Consider the following 17,790-nt stretch of genomic DNA (forward strand, 5'->3'; position numbering starts at 1 on the left):
CGGTTGAGTAAAATACTGAGTGCCGTTTCTTCTTATACCACAACAATTTGCCAATAATTGCAAATTTTTAATTATTAAAGAATGTGTCCTTCTTCATTATCCATTCCTGTCCTGAAAACATAAAGTTACAGCTTTACCTCTGACTGTTACAAAGTGCTGCTGCTGGAGACTCCTTCCATAAATGTCTCTTTACAGAAAACGTCACCATGTGAAAAATTACACACATTTTTAAAAATTTGTAGAGTGTCCACCTTACAAGTCCTGATGAATGAACCTGTGATTTGTCGCTGCACTACTGTCAGAGCAGCTGATATAGAAAATGTGTCAACACCTTCCAGCCAATCAATTCCAGTATTAAAAAACTGTTAGAAATATTTAACTTTCACTGGAACTAAGAGGCACAGTTCAGTTTCAACCTGTGCGCAAAGTGAGGTTTGTGTTTATCCTTACCCCACTGAACACCAACTTTGTACCAGACCTTCAGTCCGGATATCAGTGCCCAACCTCTTGTGCTCTTGTGGTTGAATAGCCACAAACCCCCATTGCCATCTAATCACATCTAACAATGCTAACCAGCTTAAAACTCTAGTGGAAAGCCTTCACAGTAGAGCAGAGGCCGTTATAGCAGCAAAGAGGAGCTCAATAATCGTGTCCATGGTTTTCAAACGGGATGTCCAATACTCAGGTGTCCACATACTTTTGGCCATGTAGTGTACTATATCTCAGTGCGGCAACAGCCTGTTGGATTTGTTCAGGATAATATGTATGAATCCTATCTGTGAGATAGCAAACTATGTAGATGAAACATGTATGAATTTACATGTACTCTCTAGCAAGCTATTAAAGTTCCAGCAGTGTTTGGCTAATTTGGCTAGCCAGCTACTGTTACCATAGCATAGGTTACATGGTTAGTTAATGCTGTACAACTGCTAAAAATACGTTCCTCAGACACAATACCATGCAAAAGTATTCAACCCCCTGAAAAGTAATCATATTTATCTGGATTATAAATGACATTTTTTGCTATGTTTTATTTTAACAGACTGACCCTCAAACTTAATTCATCAAAAGTGATTTTTTTTTTTTGGTTTTATGGTTACAAACAGCAGCACGGTGGTGTAGTGGTTAGCGCTGTCGCCTCACAGCAAGAAGGTCCTGGGTTCAAGCCCCGGGGCCGGCGAGGGCCTTTCTGTGTGGAGTTTGCATGTTCTCCCCGTGTCCGCGTGGGTTTCCTCCGGGTGCTCCGGTTTCCCCCACAGTCCAAAGACATGCAGGTTAGGTTAACTGGTGACTCTAAATTGAGCGTAGGTGTGAATGTGAGTGTGAATGGTTGTCTGTGTCTATGTGTCAGCCCTGTGATGACCTGGCGACTTGTCCAGGGTGTACCCCGCCTTTCGCCCGTAGTCAGCTGGGATAGGCTCCAGCTTGCCTGCGACCCTGTAGAAGGATAAAGCGGCTAGAGATAATGAGATGAGATGAGATGTTTACAAACACCTGTGATGAAAATTACCAACTAAAAACGCTGTTTGCATGAGTATTCAGCCTCTGTGCTGTGGAAGTTACAAGTTCAGTCAGATGAAACAGGGGTGGATCAAGGAAAATGGGAAGGGGGCATCAACCCAGTAAGGCTAGGGGTCTGGGGCCACCAGGGCCCCCGGAAGCTCTGAACTTTTTAAATGCCCAGAGATGCATTTTGAGCTGTCAGAGACATGTTGTAAATGAAATCTCTAAAAGAAAATTACTGTATTAAAACCATGTTTTAAATGTAGGGACTTTCAAAACCATTTTATTAGTCACTGAAAATGATATTGTCAGAGTTGCAGGTATATGCACAGAACATAATTACAACTGATAGATGGTAATATTGATGAAAGTTGCATTGTTATATAACAGTGTAGTGCACTGACCACAAAACACCTTCCATCAATAAATTATTAATGTTTTAGCAACTGCAATCTGAGCTCCTGCTCAGGATATTCAATGTACATGTAAGACAGTGAACATACCCAGGGGAACTGAGGCAGCCTTTACCTCAGAAAAAGCCCACTGGCATTGCTCCGTCCACTGGACCGGATCTGGTGCCCCCTTTTAAGTGAGATCAGTCAGTGGGCTGGTGACGTCTGAATAATTAGGTATAAACCAACGATAATAGCCAGCCAGCCCCAGGAACTGTCTCACCCCCTTTTTGGTCTTGGGCCTGGGGCAGGCCGCAATTGCCGCTGTCTTGTTAATTTGGGGATGCACCTGCCCATTGCCCAAGTGGAAGCCCAGATACCGTACTTCCACCTGCCCAATCGCACACTTCTTCGGGTTGGCTGTGAGACCCGCCCACCTCAGCGACCTAAGGACGGCCCTCAGATGTTGGAGGTGCCTCGGCCAGTCATTACTATAGATAATGATATCGTCGAGATAGGCGGCCGCATAGGTGGCGTGGGGGCGAAGGACCCTATCCATCAGCCGCTGAAACGTAATGGGCACCCCAAACAGCCCAAAAGGAAGTGTGACAAACTGGTGTAAGCCGAACAGTGTGGAAAAGGCCGTTTTTTCTCAGAATAATGGAGTCAAGGGGATCTTCCAATAACCCTTTGTTAAATCCAGTGTCGAGTAAAAGCGAGCCGTGCCTAGTTGATCGAGCAACTGATCAATACGAGGCATTGGGTACGCGTCGAATTTAGACACCGCGTTGACCTTCCTATAGTCTACACAGAACCGGATCGACCCGTCGGCCTTGGGAACCAAGACCACCGGGCTGCTCCAGTCACTGTGGGACTCCTCGACGATGCCCATTTCGAGCATGGCCTCGAGTTCTTCCCGAACCACTTTTTTCTTGTGTTCGGGCAGTCTGTAAGGGCGGCTGCGCACTACCACCCCCGGGGGCGTCTCAATGTGGTGTTCTATGAGGTGGATGCGGCCGGGCAGGGGAGAGAACATGTCCGAAAACTCGGTCTGCAACTGGGCAACCTCCACAAGTTGGGTCGGGGAGAGGTGGTCTCCACAGGGGACCGGAGAGGTATGTGATGCCAATGTTCCCTTTTGAACCTCTGGCCCCAGCTCCGCCTTCTCCGGAACCACTGACACCAATGTCACGGGGACCTCCTCATTCCAGAGTTTGAGCAGATTGAGGTGGTAAATCTGTAACGCCCCACCCCTATCCATTTGCCTCACCTCATAGTCAACGTCCCCGACTCTCCGTGTGACCTCAAAGGGTCCTTGCCACTTGGCGACTAATTTGGAGCTCGATGTGGGCAACAGTACAAGTACTTTATCTCCCGGTGCGAACTCCCTGAAGCGCGTACCCTTGTCGTACAGGTGGGTTTGTCATTCTTGGGCCTGCCGCAAATTCTCCTGGGTTAGGTGTGTGAGTGTGTGGAGTTTTGTGCGCAGGTCAATAACGTATTGGATTTCATTTTTACTTGGTGAAGGTCCCTCCTCCCAATTTTCCCGCAGCACATCTAGGATGCCGCGAGGCTTACGCCCATATAACAATTCAAACAGGGAGAACCCCGTGGAGGCTTGGGGACCTCTCGCACTGAAAACAACAAGGGTTCGTGCCACTTATCGCAATTACGTGCGTCCTCACTTATGAATTTTTTAAATTATATTTTTGAGGGTGCAATTGAACCATTCAACTAAACCGTCCATTTGTGGGTGATAAACGCTGGTGCGGATCGGCTTAATACCCAACAACCCATACAGTTCCTTTAGTGTACGTGACATAAACGCGGTGCCTTGGTCAGTCAGAATCTCTTTAGGGATTCCAACTCGGGAGATAACGTGGAAGAGTGCCTCCGCAATACTGCATGCTAAAATATTGCGAAGAGGCACTGCTTCTGGGGTATCGCGTTGCATAGTCCACCAGAACTAATATAAAGCGGTACCCTCATGTTGACCGATCTAATGGCCCGACGAGATCCATTCCAATTCTTTCGAACAGGGTCTCAATTAATGGGAGAAGGCGCAAAGGCGCTTTTGGAATGGCCGCTGGATTTACTAACTGGCATTCGCGGCATGCCATACACCACCTACGGACATCACCGCGAATCCCTGGCCAATAGAACCGGGCCATTATTCGGGCTAGTGTTTTATCCTGCCCTAAGTGTCCAGCCATGGGATTAAAGTGAGCTGCCTGGAATACCAATTCCTGGCGGCTTTTCGGAATCAAAAGCTGCGTGACTCGCTCTTTCGTCTGAGTGTCCTGCGTCACTCGGTATAATCTATCCTTCATAATTGCGAAGTAGGGGAAGGACGGGGTGGTGTTTGGCTGGAGCGTTTGACCATCGATTACTCTCACTTGGTCAAATGCATGCCACAGAGTCTTGTCTTGCGACTGCTCTAACGAGAAATCCATGAGGGATTCCCCAAGAGAGAGAGGAGTAGCCGGCGGCTCCTCACTCTGACGCGGAGCTGACGTAGATGGCTCTGTGACAGCTGCTCCCACCAAAGCGACACCGGGACCTCCCCTGTTAAACTACGGCAGGACCCACTCTTTACTAAATGACTCATTAACTCCCCGAATCCCAGCCAATCAGTCCCCAAAATTATAGAGTGGGTGAGGCGAGGATTAACTGCTGCCTTCATTATAAATTTTTCCCCTCTGAAGTAAATGTGGACTGACACTAAAGGGTAGCTGTGAACATCCCCATGCACACACAACACCTTCACCAATTGTACTCCCCCCAATGCCTCGTCTTGCACCAGGCTTTGGTGAATTGAGGTCTGATTGCAACCAGAATCCACCAACGCCTGATACGTATCCCCTTGGATACTCACCGGTATGCGATATGCTCCGGCCTGATCGAGGGCGGCTCCTGGCGCGTCGGGGATCCGAACCACCGCGCCCACCTCCATCGCTGAACACTGATGCTGGAGGTGCCCCGGCTCCCCGCAGCGCCAGCACACCGGCCCGGGCTCTCTCTCTGCACCGGTGTTCCAGATATCACTCACCCGAAGGGGGGAAGACACAGACACAGAAGTAGGAAACAGTAGGACACCGCGGGTGCGGCGGGCCGGCTGGGGTGGAGCCGGCCCCTGCCTCCGTGGTGGGAGAATGAGGTGAGGGAGAGGAACAGAAGGAGAGGGAGAGGGGAGGGGAGAAGGGGAGACACGCTGTCCTGCCATTGGAACGGCTGCCATATGGTCCTCCGCCAGCTCAATGGCCTGATCCACTGATGCTGGGCAATGGCACTGGACCCACTCCACGGTTCCCTCTGGAAGTCGAGCGACGAACTGCTCGAGCGCCACCAGATCGATGATCTCCTCGGTGTCGCGGCTGTCGGCCCTCAACCACCGGCGGCAGGCGTCCCGGAGTTGCTGGCCAAACGCGAACGGCCGGCTGACCTCCTCCAGGCGTAGCGCACGGAAGTGCTGCTGCTGCTGCTGCGGAGTGCGACCCACGCGCTGGAGGACAGCCCTGCGGAGGTCCTCGTAGACCAGCCGAATGTCGGCGGGGAGCTGTAGCACGGCCAGTTGCGCCTCGCCTGTGAGCAGGGGGAGGAGGCGTGCTGCACGCTGTTCCACCGGCCAACCCCACGCCTCTGCTGTCTGCTCAAAGAGAGTGAGGAAGGCCTCGGGGTCTTCGTGTGGACCCATCTTTGTCAGGGTGAGGTGGGAAGGGCCCGCGGTGGTGGAGGTGGTGGACCCCGCCGACGCAAGTAGGTGCCGGAACGCCCGGTGATCTTCCTGCTGCGCCAGCACCAGGGCCTCGAACCTTCACTCCTGTTCTTCCTGGAGGGCAACCAGCACCTGGTGCTGGCTCTGTTGGGCCGTGGTGAGGGCATGGACCAGGTCCTTGAAGGGGGAGGACTCCATGGGGCTGTTCTCTCCTGCGCTTTGTCCCGGGTTTCAGCACCACTGTTGCAAGTGCTTTAGGTGGGTGGAGCACAGAAGCACGGCAGGCCAGTACTGAGTTCTCAATAACTCTTTTATTTTCATCTTTTCAGTTTCTACACATTTACTCAGATACACACACATGCCACACACACATGTGTTCTAGTCGGGGAGAGAGCCCGCTCTGCTCTCGCTCTCTTCCTTAAATAGGGCGCGGCTGCTGGGAAGACACACAAACACAGGTTAATTCACATCAGGTGTAGTGATTCCACCACTTACCTTCCCTGACTCCGCCCTCTGGTCACAGACCAACGCTTGACCACGCCCCCACTGCCACAAGCACATGTATCATGCACATACACAGGGTATAGTGAGTACAGGGATACCCTATTAATAAATACGAGCAATAGCCAGACAGCCAACATGTGTGTGTGTGTATGCCTGCTGCAAATCTGATCATTCTGGCTTGTAAACATGCATGTTAACAATACCATAAAGATAAAAGAATGGTACACACCCTTTACATGTAGTCTACAGTGCAGTCCGGGAATACAGTATGTTATGATATAGATGCATGAAATTCCCATACCCTGTTAAAATCCAGCAGGACTCGCCCAGCTTGCTTTTCACTGCATTTGTGTAACAAGCAAAAAAAAACCCCTAACCTAGGACCTACTATTAAATATAAATTTATACCATAAACTCTTCAGCTCAAATCCCACATAACAATTTATTTTGTTATTTTTTTAAAAACCTTATTAATTAAATAAAAAAACGGCTGGCATATCTCAGGTGTGCCCCCCCCCCTTTAAGTCTGCGCCAGGATGAAAGATATTGGCCTAATGAGGACACATTTGGCCTCCACCTGTCCATCATTAATCATTTTACCTTTTCTGGATAAAAGACCTTAATTCAACTACCATTGGTCAGACTGTGAATCTGAAAGAATGCCATGAAAATGAAGACCAAAGAGCATTTTAAAGAAATAGATAAAAGTATGGGCATGCACATGACAGGAAAAAAGGTTACAAAATAATATCCAAGTGTTTGGATATCCAATTGCATGACCTGTTCAAGAACTGGGGTGGAAAATAGCAATATTTGCTAAAACCTGGTACAATGCATCTCTCCTTGTTTTATGCAAGGATAATATTTTATTGTGTACTGTTCCTGTTTAAATAAATAACTGAATTTGTTAATTACAATTACACTTGAAGAAAGAAACAATTAAAGCTGTTCAAAGAAATGGCTGCTATATTTTGGAGGGCTTTGTAAAGAAGAAGAACAAGAGGACAACTTTATTTATCACACATACACTTGAGTACAGTGAAATTCCTCCTCTGCATTTAACCCATCTAAAGCAGTGAACACACACATGCACACACCAGTGAGCAATGAGCACACACACATAGCCAGAGCAGTGGGCAGCTATGCTACAGTACCCAGGGTGCAGTTGGGGGTTAGGTGCCTTGTTGAAGGGCACTACAGGCCAAGGTGGCCCCGTGTTAACCTAACCACATGTCTTTGGACTGTGGGGAAAACCGGAGCACCTGGAGGAAACCCGCACAGACACGGGGAGAACATGCAAACTCCACACAGAAAGGCCCCTGTCGGCCACTGGGCTAAAACCCATAACTTTCTTGCTGTAAGGTGACAGTGCTAACCACTACACCAGTGTGCCACCCCACGGCCCTAGCTATGCTCTGATGTGTTCTGTACACCTGTGGTATGGGTGTTTAAAAGGTGCAGGAACACAATCTGTGAAAAGGAGAAACTCTTTAATGCAAACAAATGTGAAAATACTGATTGATCAGAACAGACCAAAATAAATACTACTTAAGGATATGACGTAACGAACATCAGGTTGAGAAATTCTGTGGTTTCTCATACAGTGAGAACAATTACAGCTTTGTATTACTGAGATAATTACAGCATGTGAACTTCCCTCATGAGTCATAATGAATGAGTTATAACTTTAACAACAACAACAACAACAAAGTGTACAAAAGTGGGAAGGGGATCCAAACATTTGCATGTGACACAATTAATTTTTTGGCTGTTTTTAAATTCGTCAAATACAAAGTAAGTGTTCCAGGCAGACTGGGGGAGGAGAAATACAAACACGTGTTTTTTTAATGATCCACAACATCACTGGAATGTCTTCCTCATCTTTGAGGAAACAAGTTTCGTATAACTGGAACAATTACGGCATGTATGGTCGACATACTTTACAGTATATGCAATTATCATGACAAATTCCATCTGCATAGCAGAATAATATAAGCAGGAACTTGATGTTAAGATTTTAAAATTGTTGCTTCCTAAACTACAAAAGGAGAAAATTTCTACACCTTATGTTAAATTTACTACAGTGTATGACTATTCCAGTGCTACATTTTAGAAAATAAATGTTTAAATGTGATAATTAAAATGTAATTGTTATAAATTAATAATAAAAATTAAAATGTTAAAACAAATAAAATTGTAACTGATTGCTTTACTATATTGTGGAATGTTACCTAAGAAGCAACATTATAACATGAATGAAAAACCCATCTGGAATGAAGTCATGTGAACGTTCAGGGAGTAATCCCTGTAATTTCATGGATTAACTAAAGATAATGTTGAATAGCCTGTGACCCTGTACAAGATAATTGACTAGATATTGGATGGATGGATGGATGGATGGATGGATGATGCTGAATGGTTAAACTCAAATTTACAGGATTTCAGTGGACATCACCACAGTAGTTAAAGCTTATATTACACGGTGTCAATGGTACTCCTGTCACTGATGATCTCCTCTAAACTCTGGAAATACACCAGAATGTCATTGAGGTCTAGCTATGGACAAATCAGAAATTGCCTCATTCATGAATGACCGGATAATACAGCAAGTTGAGCACTAGCCAGACGATATGGCATCATCAGGTGTGGACAGTGAAGGTGGTCTTTCACTTGTCCCTCTCACAGAAATGAATGAAATTGTATATGCTCCTCAGGAGAAGATGAAAACGTAGGCTTTACACAGTTGCTCCAGTGTGGCTGGCACCAAACCCAGGGAATCATAGAACTTTGTTCTAATCATGATGAATAACACATAGCTATATTTCCTGTCCTTTTTCTCCCCAAGGATAGTCTAGCTGTCAGTGGTGACATGGATGGCAGTATGAAGTCCATCCAAAGGGCCTCATGGATGTACTTCTCCAGACAATCAATGGGTAAATCAGGTCAATAGGGTATGACCTACCAGGGTATGAGCTAGAGGAGTTTGCTAGCACAGCCCTCACGAAATATTGCCAGCCAGTCTTGGTATTTTCCTATGGTAGTAGATTCACACTTGCTTTGTCAACTGGAAAGTGTTGCTCAGCAATTTAAGGCCTTTAGTTACAAATAAGGTGGTCATGAGTTCAAATCCCAGCACCACCAAGCTCTCACTGTTGTGCCCTGGAGTGAGATCCTGAATCCTGGTTGTGTTCTCTACACATTATATGTTGCTTTGGATGTAAATGAGATAACTTGGAGGACAGAATATCCATGTGAATTAATAGCACAAAGAGACTCAGAAAGTTTAAACCCAATCTTTTCATGTATATACTGAAACTAATTGTCCTGAGTCTTTCTCTCTCTCTCTCTCTCTCTCATTGATTCACATGGAGATTCTGTCATTCTAATTCTCCCATGGTTGTAGAAACATCACTAAAAGTCAAGAAGGGAGATCATGAGCTGGTCACCAAGCTGCACAAAGTTTTGTAGAGGAGTGGGTTTGAATGTTGACCCACCTCCACAGAGAGCCTGGCAAAGTACCATGATCTGCTGGTGGTCTTTACTAAGGATGGTATCACCAAACTCTCCCTGCTCAGAACCTGGGATTGTGTAATTGATCTGCTGCTGTCACTTCGCATTCTCAGATTTACCCCTTGTCTGTCAAAAAGAAGCATGTTGTGGAGTAGTATATATAGTTTTCCTCAGGCAAGGGTTCGTTCAGACATCCAAATCACTAGTGTCAGTTGGAATTTTATTTCTAGAGAAAAAGAATGTGGGACTTAAGCAATTACCATGGATAGTACTAAAAAAGAATTGCATTATCTCCTGCCTTTGGTGCCAGCCAAATCAGAACAACTTTACCTACTGATTACATATAGCCTGGTTAATGCCCCAGTTGTTTTCCAGTAGTTCTTGAACGAGGTGCTCCCTTACCGTACATGAGCCACACATGTATATATCAAAGAGAACCTGGCATATTTCCACAAGCTAAGGTTTGTTGCAATTTCGCTGCTTTTATTAATTTTGAATTTTGTTGTATTATAATGGCGGAAGAAGTACAATAAAAAAAAATAGATTTCCTGGTTGGGTTTTTCAACCTGGAATGTAATTTAACTGGATATGTAAGAGATGTGGTAGTTGTAAGGTTATTTCATGAGTGATATAAAAATCTAGACCAATAAGATTGTTAGGCGTGGCAACACTGGGCAGATATAAGCAAGAGCTGAGAGAGCACAAGGACACACTTACACGCTTACATACAGAGAGACAGAGCTGAATGCAAATATGCTGAGATTTCAGTGTGTGGTCGTGGCCCTGGTCATGCATGTAAAAGGTAAGACATTTGCAACTATCAGTATTAGTGGATAAATGATTTTATATTTATTTTTACTATGATGGTATCATGGCAAATATATATGACATATATCCTGGCAAACATGTTCATCAGTGGGTGGCACCACAGCGTGCCAGTAATGAAGATTGTCTAGTAACCTTCTGGCAACAAGTTCACCTCTTTTGGCAAATATGTCAATTTTTTGTTGTTGTTTTTGTTTTTTTGCTTGTGTTGTTAATGTACTATGATGGCAAATTGAATGCAAAACTCTTTAAGAGAAAAACACTGTTGCATGAATTGTCAGAGTTGTTCTATGGCGGCAGATACAGACGCAAGCGTAGGGTAAGAGAGCTCTATTATTAAAGCTCAACAACATATCCAAATTATCAGGCAAAATCATAAACAGTAAACTGGCTATGGTCAGGCGATCAGCAAACAACATGAACTAGGCATCTATATACTAAGTGGCAAAGGTTTTTTTTTTTTTTTGTCTTGAGCTAACGTCGTCATTTCTCGACGGATTTTCACCAAATTTGACAAGAAGGTCCAGGGATGACCCGGAATTTTGTATATATAAAGAAAATTCAAGTATGCATCCCAGGGAGGTCCCTGGGGGGCACAACAGCCACCCACTCCCTCCCTCAATGACTTTCACATTACATTTATCAACATAAACCCTCAACAGATCTTCATTAAACTTGGCACATAGGCACAGGATATAGTCACAATTTGGCAGAACTCAGAAATTCCATACAGGGGCCTCAGGGGGTCCCCGGTGGGCCCCTGGGTGGTGGATGTTTGGGTTTTTGTTTGTCTTGGGTTAACGTCACCATTTCTCGACGGATCTTCACCAAATTTGACATGGAAGTCTGGGCCAACCCAGAATTTTGCAAAACCAGGGCAACGCCAGGGAACCTGCTAGTAGACTATAATCATGGAACCAAAAAACTATAAAGAACATCATAAACCAGGTAGACTATGACAAGTTGAAAGGCTTTATAGTGACCAGTAATGTAACACTGAGCGTATACCTCATAATTAATAACTAGAAATGAGAGCCTTTATCTTGTGTGTAATTGAGTCCAGGTGACTGATCAGTAATCAGGTGAACATGAATGTGATTGATGAGATTTGGAGTTTTTGGCGGTCATGTTTGTAGGCTGCATGATATTACGGGTGTGAGGAGTGTATCATCAAATTTTCCATAACCAGTTCTAATTATCACATTAGTCACTGCAAATTTGATTTCACCAAATAGTATGGATACCATACTCATTATTCAGCACTATATACAATAGCACTTGATCAAATCACATCCTGTTACCTGTTACTGTACATACTCATCTCATCTCATTATCTGTAGCCGCTTTATCCTGTTCTACAGGGTCGCAGGCAAGCTGGAGCCTATCCCAGCTGACTACGGGCGAAAGGCGGGGTACACCCTGGACAAGTCGCCAGGTCATCACAGGGCTGACACATAGACAACCATTCACACTCACATTCACACCTACGGTCAACTTAGAATCACCAGTTAACCTAACCTGCATGTCTTTGGACTGTGGGGGAAACCGGAGCACCCGGAGGAAACCCACGCGGACACGGGGAGAACATGAAAACTCCACACAGAAAGGCCCTCGCCGGCCACGGGGCTCGAACCCGGACCTTCTTGCTGTGAGGCGACAGTGCTAACCACTACACCACCATGCCACCAACTTAACGAACCCATAAGATATGAAATAAAAGTCATGAATCATGTGTGTGTGTGTGTGTGTGTTTTAAGCTATTTAATCACTTTTATTTAGCTGTTTTGAACTGAATTAATAAACTAATGCAAATATTTTGGTCAATTTGATGAATGCTTTTGGAAAGAAATGACTGAGCTTTCATCTGCTTCACAGCTTGCATTAAGCCAATTTGCAATTTATCTATGAAAAATTTACAGTGTATCTGATTAAGGGTCTTCTCCTTGATAACCATGCAGGAAAAATACCTTTTGTTAATCTTTTCAATGATTTAATCAATTAACAAATTAACTAATTAATTAACCAACTAATTAATTAAATATCCAATTAGTTCAGACAGCAGCACTGGATTTAATGCTGCTCTTCACTGAAAGGGAGACTGCCTTACAGATTTTTCAAGTGTAGATCATAAAAAGAACTTTCCCCGACACCCAATTATTTTTGTTTCATGGACCGAAAGCTACTGAATTTGATTCACAGACTTCCAATTTTATTTGGCTTTTTTAATAGAACAATTATTGAATTTAGGGCCACATGGCCCTAAATTCTCCGCTATTTTTTCCTGCTTCACCATGACCCAATTCAAGATACTACATCATGCATCACGTGGTCGGCTTTCCCCGTTCATGCAAAGCATTGTGGGATACAGATTTGAAACAGGAGAGAGAAATGGAGGACGTGAGTGTGCGAATGAAATGTGAAAGACTGACTACAGTCATGGAAAGCAAGAAGAAAATATGTTATGTTGCGAAGGAAAGGAAACGCAGGACCAAACTAATAAATATCGGCGCTCAGCGAGCACCTCGGTGTGATCAGCTGTTTGTTTAGCGACAGAATGATGGAACTGTCAGTGCACGCTCAAAGGGAAACCTGTAGATGGCAATAATGCAACACTGTGGATGCCAGCTGCTGTAAAACCCAAAAGAAGAAGAAGGTAAACCTGCGCATGCGCACACGGACTTCCTCTGTCTGCTTAACTGTGCAGTGCAAGCGATTTCATGCACATTATTTGCTTTAATCCCCTCAAATGAAATAACTTCCCAGCCACAGAGTGGCCTGATATTTTGTGAGATATTTCAGAAATAAACAGATATCACAATCACCACATTTCAGAGGGAACTAAATTTTACAGATTTTATGAAATCGAAAGGCAGTCTCACTTGAAGATGATGTCGAACAAGAACAAATACTAAAGTTCAAGTACAAGGTCAGAATCAAGCATTAATTGATACACAGTACTGTTTTAGGCAAATTCGGTCCTGCATGCACAGCTCTTCTGAATAGGACTTAATTCTTTATTTACATCTGAGCTCTGACTATCAATATGCACACGTTCAGTTTTAAATCCTCACTATATGTGCAAAACTAAACTCTGAATACAAACCATGGATTCTATAACAACAGAGTCTGCATTGTATTTTGTGACACATGTTCTTTCTCTCATTTCAGGTTCCCTTTCCCAGCTCAATGGTAGGTTCTTCTCTTAATCTTGATCACTCCCACTGTTTGCTGTTGGCATTTCTTTTCCTCTGTTCTGCTCCATCAGATCCTGATGGCATTTAATGACATTGGGTTTGTAACTGATGTTTCTCTTCTCTCAGTTTGTGGTCATGCACCTTTTAACACCCGTATTGTGGGTGGACAGAGTGCGTCAGATGGGACGTGGCCATGGCAGGTTAGTTTACAGAGTCCTGCTTATACTGGTGGCCATTTCTGTGGAGGATCCCTCATCAACAAAGACTGGGTCCTGACAGCAGCCCACTGTTTCTCCAGGTTAAATTCAATTCCATTCAAATGTATTTGTATAACACTTTTAAAAACGGATATTGTCACAAAGTAGCTTTATTGAAATATGTAAATTCCATATATACATTTTCATCACATTTCAATTTTATAATTTACGTAACATATTTTATAACTTTTTTAAGTTTCACTGAAATAACTGACTAAATGTTTTTATTTCATTCTTTATCCCATCAGCACCAAGACTTCTGGCCTGACTGTGTATTTGGGGAAACAGACTCTAAGTGGCTTGAATCCCAATCAAATTGCAAGAGGTGTTAAACAGGTGATCCTTCACCCCAACTACAACAGTGCAACCCAAGACAATGACATTGCCCTTCTGCTTCTGAACTCGTCTGTCACCTTCACGGACTACATCATACCAGTGTGCCTGGCAGGTGAAGGCAGCAATTTTCCACAAGATACCAAGTGCTGGATCACAGGCTGGGGAAGCATTGCATCTGGAGGTAAAATACATACACAGGCACAAATGCAAATGCATAGCTCCATGTACAATAAACACATGTACAATAAACTTTTAACAATAGACATGTTAAAACACGTTTTAACATGTCTATTGTTTAAAGCGCTATACAAAAAAAACTTGACTTGAGTTGACATCCATAGTGTACTTCTTAGGCAAATTCCTCACTGGACAGATCTTCAGGGTTGTGAATAGTTGCTCTCTATGAACGTAAAGCAAGGTGTAAAGCAAGGTGTCAGCTTGGAGAAAGCAGAGCAAATAGTGACATAGTTGGATTCTAGCGGTTCATGTGAGGTATATTTTTATTTCTTTCTTAAGATGTGTTTGTGTTGGTTTGTGTAGTGCCACTGCCATCTCCTGGTGTGCTGCAGGAGGCAATGGTGTCCACGATCTATTCACTGCTTTGTGATCTTCTACATGGATTTGGATCCATTACCCCAAATATGATGTGTGCTGGTAATCTCAGTGGACGCCAGGACACCTGCCAGGTACAAACAGAGTCACAGATACAATATGAACAAATATGTAAATAATACAACCTGGCACAAACTTCTTGTGTGAACACATAATAGAATTGTGTATAGTACTTAACAATCAAAAACAGCAAAAGTTATTTCTCTTTTGAAAGGGGGATTCTGGAGGACCCTTGGTGACAAAGCGTGGTGCAGTCTGGATTCAGGCTGGTATCACTAGCTGGGGTAAGGGTTGTGGAAATTCCAGATTACCTGGTGTGTATACTCAGGTGTCCCAGTACCAGAAGTGGATCTCCAGTGTCATCAACAAAAATCTACCTGGTTTTATCAAGTAAGACATTATTTGCTCATGAATATATATCACAAAATCAGGCAAGGAGTCATTGACTGGCTTTAACAACTCTTCAGTAAATCTTGTTCATAACGTGATCTTTTATCTTGCCAGGTACTAACACAATGCGATGACTGGTGACAGTACTGATGGATCAGGAGGATTGAAAGCATTTCAATTTATTAACAGTGTTTATTATTTTTCATGAGATGTCTATATATTTTACAATACAGATCTATATATATTTTTTACAGTAATCAGTTTCATAAATTAAAAAAAATATATACACAAGGTTTTTTTTTGTAATTATGATGACTGTTGTAATAATCATTTTAAGATTAGGTTTTTAAAAATTGCTTCATGAAGTATTGTACGTGATGTACTGACATTAGCTTGGCTACACTGTAGCTGTTGTTTGCTCTCATGACTCTGCACTAAACCTTCCGTTATTTCCTGTGAAGCATGCAGATACAGTATGTATGGTACCCTGGCTTATATTCGGTCATGGTAGTGCCAATGGGCACTGAACTACTACTACTGACCAGCATGTCACATGTCAGTAATTACTCTCACCTGTATCTCGTTATACTTTAACACCACTATTTAACTTCTAGTTTTAGGGCGTATTCACACCTACGTTGTTTGGTCCGGACCAAATGACCCAAATTTCCCTTGGTCCGGACCTTTTGGGTTGGTCTGAATACAAACCACCGAACTCTGGTCCAGACCAAAGGAACCCTGGTGCGGATCTTTTGAAGGTGTGAAAACAGACCGGACCTAATCTGACAGTTTTGCTTTTTTGTACCTCGGGAGCTTCCGTCGTTTGTCGAGCATTATGGGAAACAGAGTCTTGACACTCCACCGCAAAGTACAAACACTGTTGCGGTTGTCAAGGGTCGTTCAGTCACCAGTGGTAGGCGAGTACAAAAAATGAGTAGGGGCAAACGTGGGCCGAGGAAGAAACCCGTACCCTTGTGGATATATGGGCAGATGTCCACATATCTGAGCTTTTGGAGAGAACACACAAAAATGCCGACGTGTTTGCTGTATTCAGTGAGAAAATGAAGGAGAAGGGGTTCACGCGCTCCCCAGAACAATATCGACTAAAAGTGAAGAAACTCCGTCAGACCTACATTAAAATCAGGGACATTCTTTCAAAAAGTGGCAGTACTAGCGACGCAAAAAAGAAATTCATCTATTGCGTGAAGAGCCAGAACTGTCACAACATGATGTGCACTCATCAGCGCTATTCTCCGCAGCCGCCTTGCCCTTTGTCGCCGTCATTGATAAATTACTTGTACAACAGCATAGTAATCGCACAATTGTGAAAACAGTAAAAACTGGAAAAAACATATAGCTTTGGTGACATTAAAAAGAATAACAGCACGGAAAGCCTTCATGACTACTTTTGAACTTAACGCTTTGTGCGCGTGTCGTCTCTGACCAATAGCTGAACGACCTCAGGGCGCGTGGCTTTGTTGACAGATTTTGGTCCGCTTACTAAAATGTACGGTGTGAAAGCGAACCGCACCAAAATGAAAAAATAAAAAAAAACATTTGGTTCGGACCAAAGCAAGTGAACTATCAAACTATCCTGGTCTGAATACACCCTAAGTATCTCACTGTCAAGCTTCTGTTGTAATTGTTATGTTTGTTGTGTGCACATGCCACAGTTTTGCTTATGACCTGTATGACCTTTGTTTTATATCCAAAGTCCATGTTCATGATTCTTGTTTTCATGTTGTTGATGATTTTGCTTGAATGTCATGTAATAAAATATCTGCATTTGCATCCGCCTTTGCCTCCCATACATGACACACGATACACCTGAATGTCCTGTTCAACCAGTGACCACAAACAAGATCACTAAAAAGATTATCTGTCTGTTATTTGTAAGTGCTTATCCTGTACAGGGTCGTGGGCAAGCTGGAGTCTCCCCCAGCCGACTATGGGTGAGAGGTGGGGTTCACCCTGGACATCACCAGGTCATCACAGGGCTGACACACAAAGGCTACGTTTACATTAGACCATATCTGTCTCGTTTTCTTCGCGGATGCACTGTCCGTTTACATTAAACCACCTGGAAAAGCCGGGAAACGGGAATCCGCCAGCGTCCACGTATTCAATCTAGATCGTATCTGGTCCGGTGCTGTGTAAACATTGAGATACGCGAATATGCTGTGCTGAGCTCTAGCTGGCATCTCATTGGACAACGTCACTGTGACATCCACCTTCCTGATTCGCTGGCGTTGGTCATGACGCGACTGCTGAAAAACGGCACGGACTTCCGCCTTGTATCACCTTTCATTAAAGAGTATAAAAGTATGAAAATACTGCAAATACTGATGCAAATACTGCCCATTGTGTAGTTATGATTGTCTTCAGGCTTGCCATCCTTCCACTTGCAAGTAGTAAGTGATATGCGCTGGGATCACACACACAGCGGCTCAGTCCCGAATCGTGGCTTGTGCACTTCACTCGCGCGCTGTGTGAGCTGCGCAGGGCCGGAGTGCGCACCCTCCAGAGGGCACTCGCTGTTCAGGGTGGAGTGA

General features: G+C 44.1%; 1 protein-coding gene across 1 annotated transcript; it reads left to right on the forward strand.

Moving 5' to 3' along the window:
- The first annotated feature begins 10,329 nt into the window (after positions 1 to 10,329).
- Positions 10,330 to 17,034, forward strand: LOC132885501 (serine protease 27-like). Its single transcript, XM_060920217.1, has 7 exons — positions 10,330 to 10,426; positions 13,618 to 13,638; positions 13,770 to 13,941; positions 14,149 to 14,417; positions 14,777 to 14,922; positions 15,063 to 15,238; positions 15,353 to 17,034. Exons 1-7 carry the CDS (start codon positions 10,378 to 10,380, stop codon positions 15,357 to 15,359), a joined length of 840 nt encoding a protein of 279 aa, XP_060776200.1. The 5' UTR covers positions 10,330 to 10,377; the 3' UTR covers positions 15,360 to 17,034.
- The last annotated feature ends 756 nt before the right edge of the window (positions 17,035 to 17,790 follow it).

This window comes from Neoarius graeffei, chromosome 4 (genome assembly GCF_027579695.1).
Source record: "Neoarius graeffei isolate fNeoGra1 chromosome 4, fNeoGra1.pri, whole genome shotgun sequence".
Lineage (NCBI taxonomy): Eukaryota > Metazoa > Chordata > Actinopteri > Siluriformes > Ariidae > Neoarius > Neoarius graeffei.

Bases quoted from the DNA above. Each gene is read 5' to 3' on its own strand.
- LOC132885501 (XM_060920217.1), top strand. From the start codon at position 10,378: ATGCTGAGATTTCAGTGTGTGGTCGTGGCCCTGGTCATGCATGTAAAA. The intron at 13,942-14,148 runs GTTAAATTCAAT...TTATCCCATCAG, and splicing joins GCAGCCCACTGTTTCTCCAG to CACCAAGACTTCTGGCCTGA. The intron at 14,923-15,062 runs GTACAAACAGAG...CTCTTTTGAAAG, and splicing joins GACGCCAGGACACCTGCCAG to GGGGATTCTGGAGGACCCTT.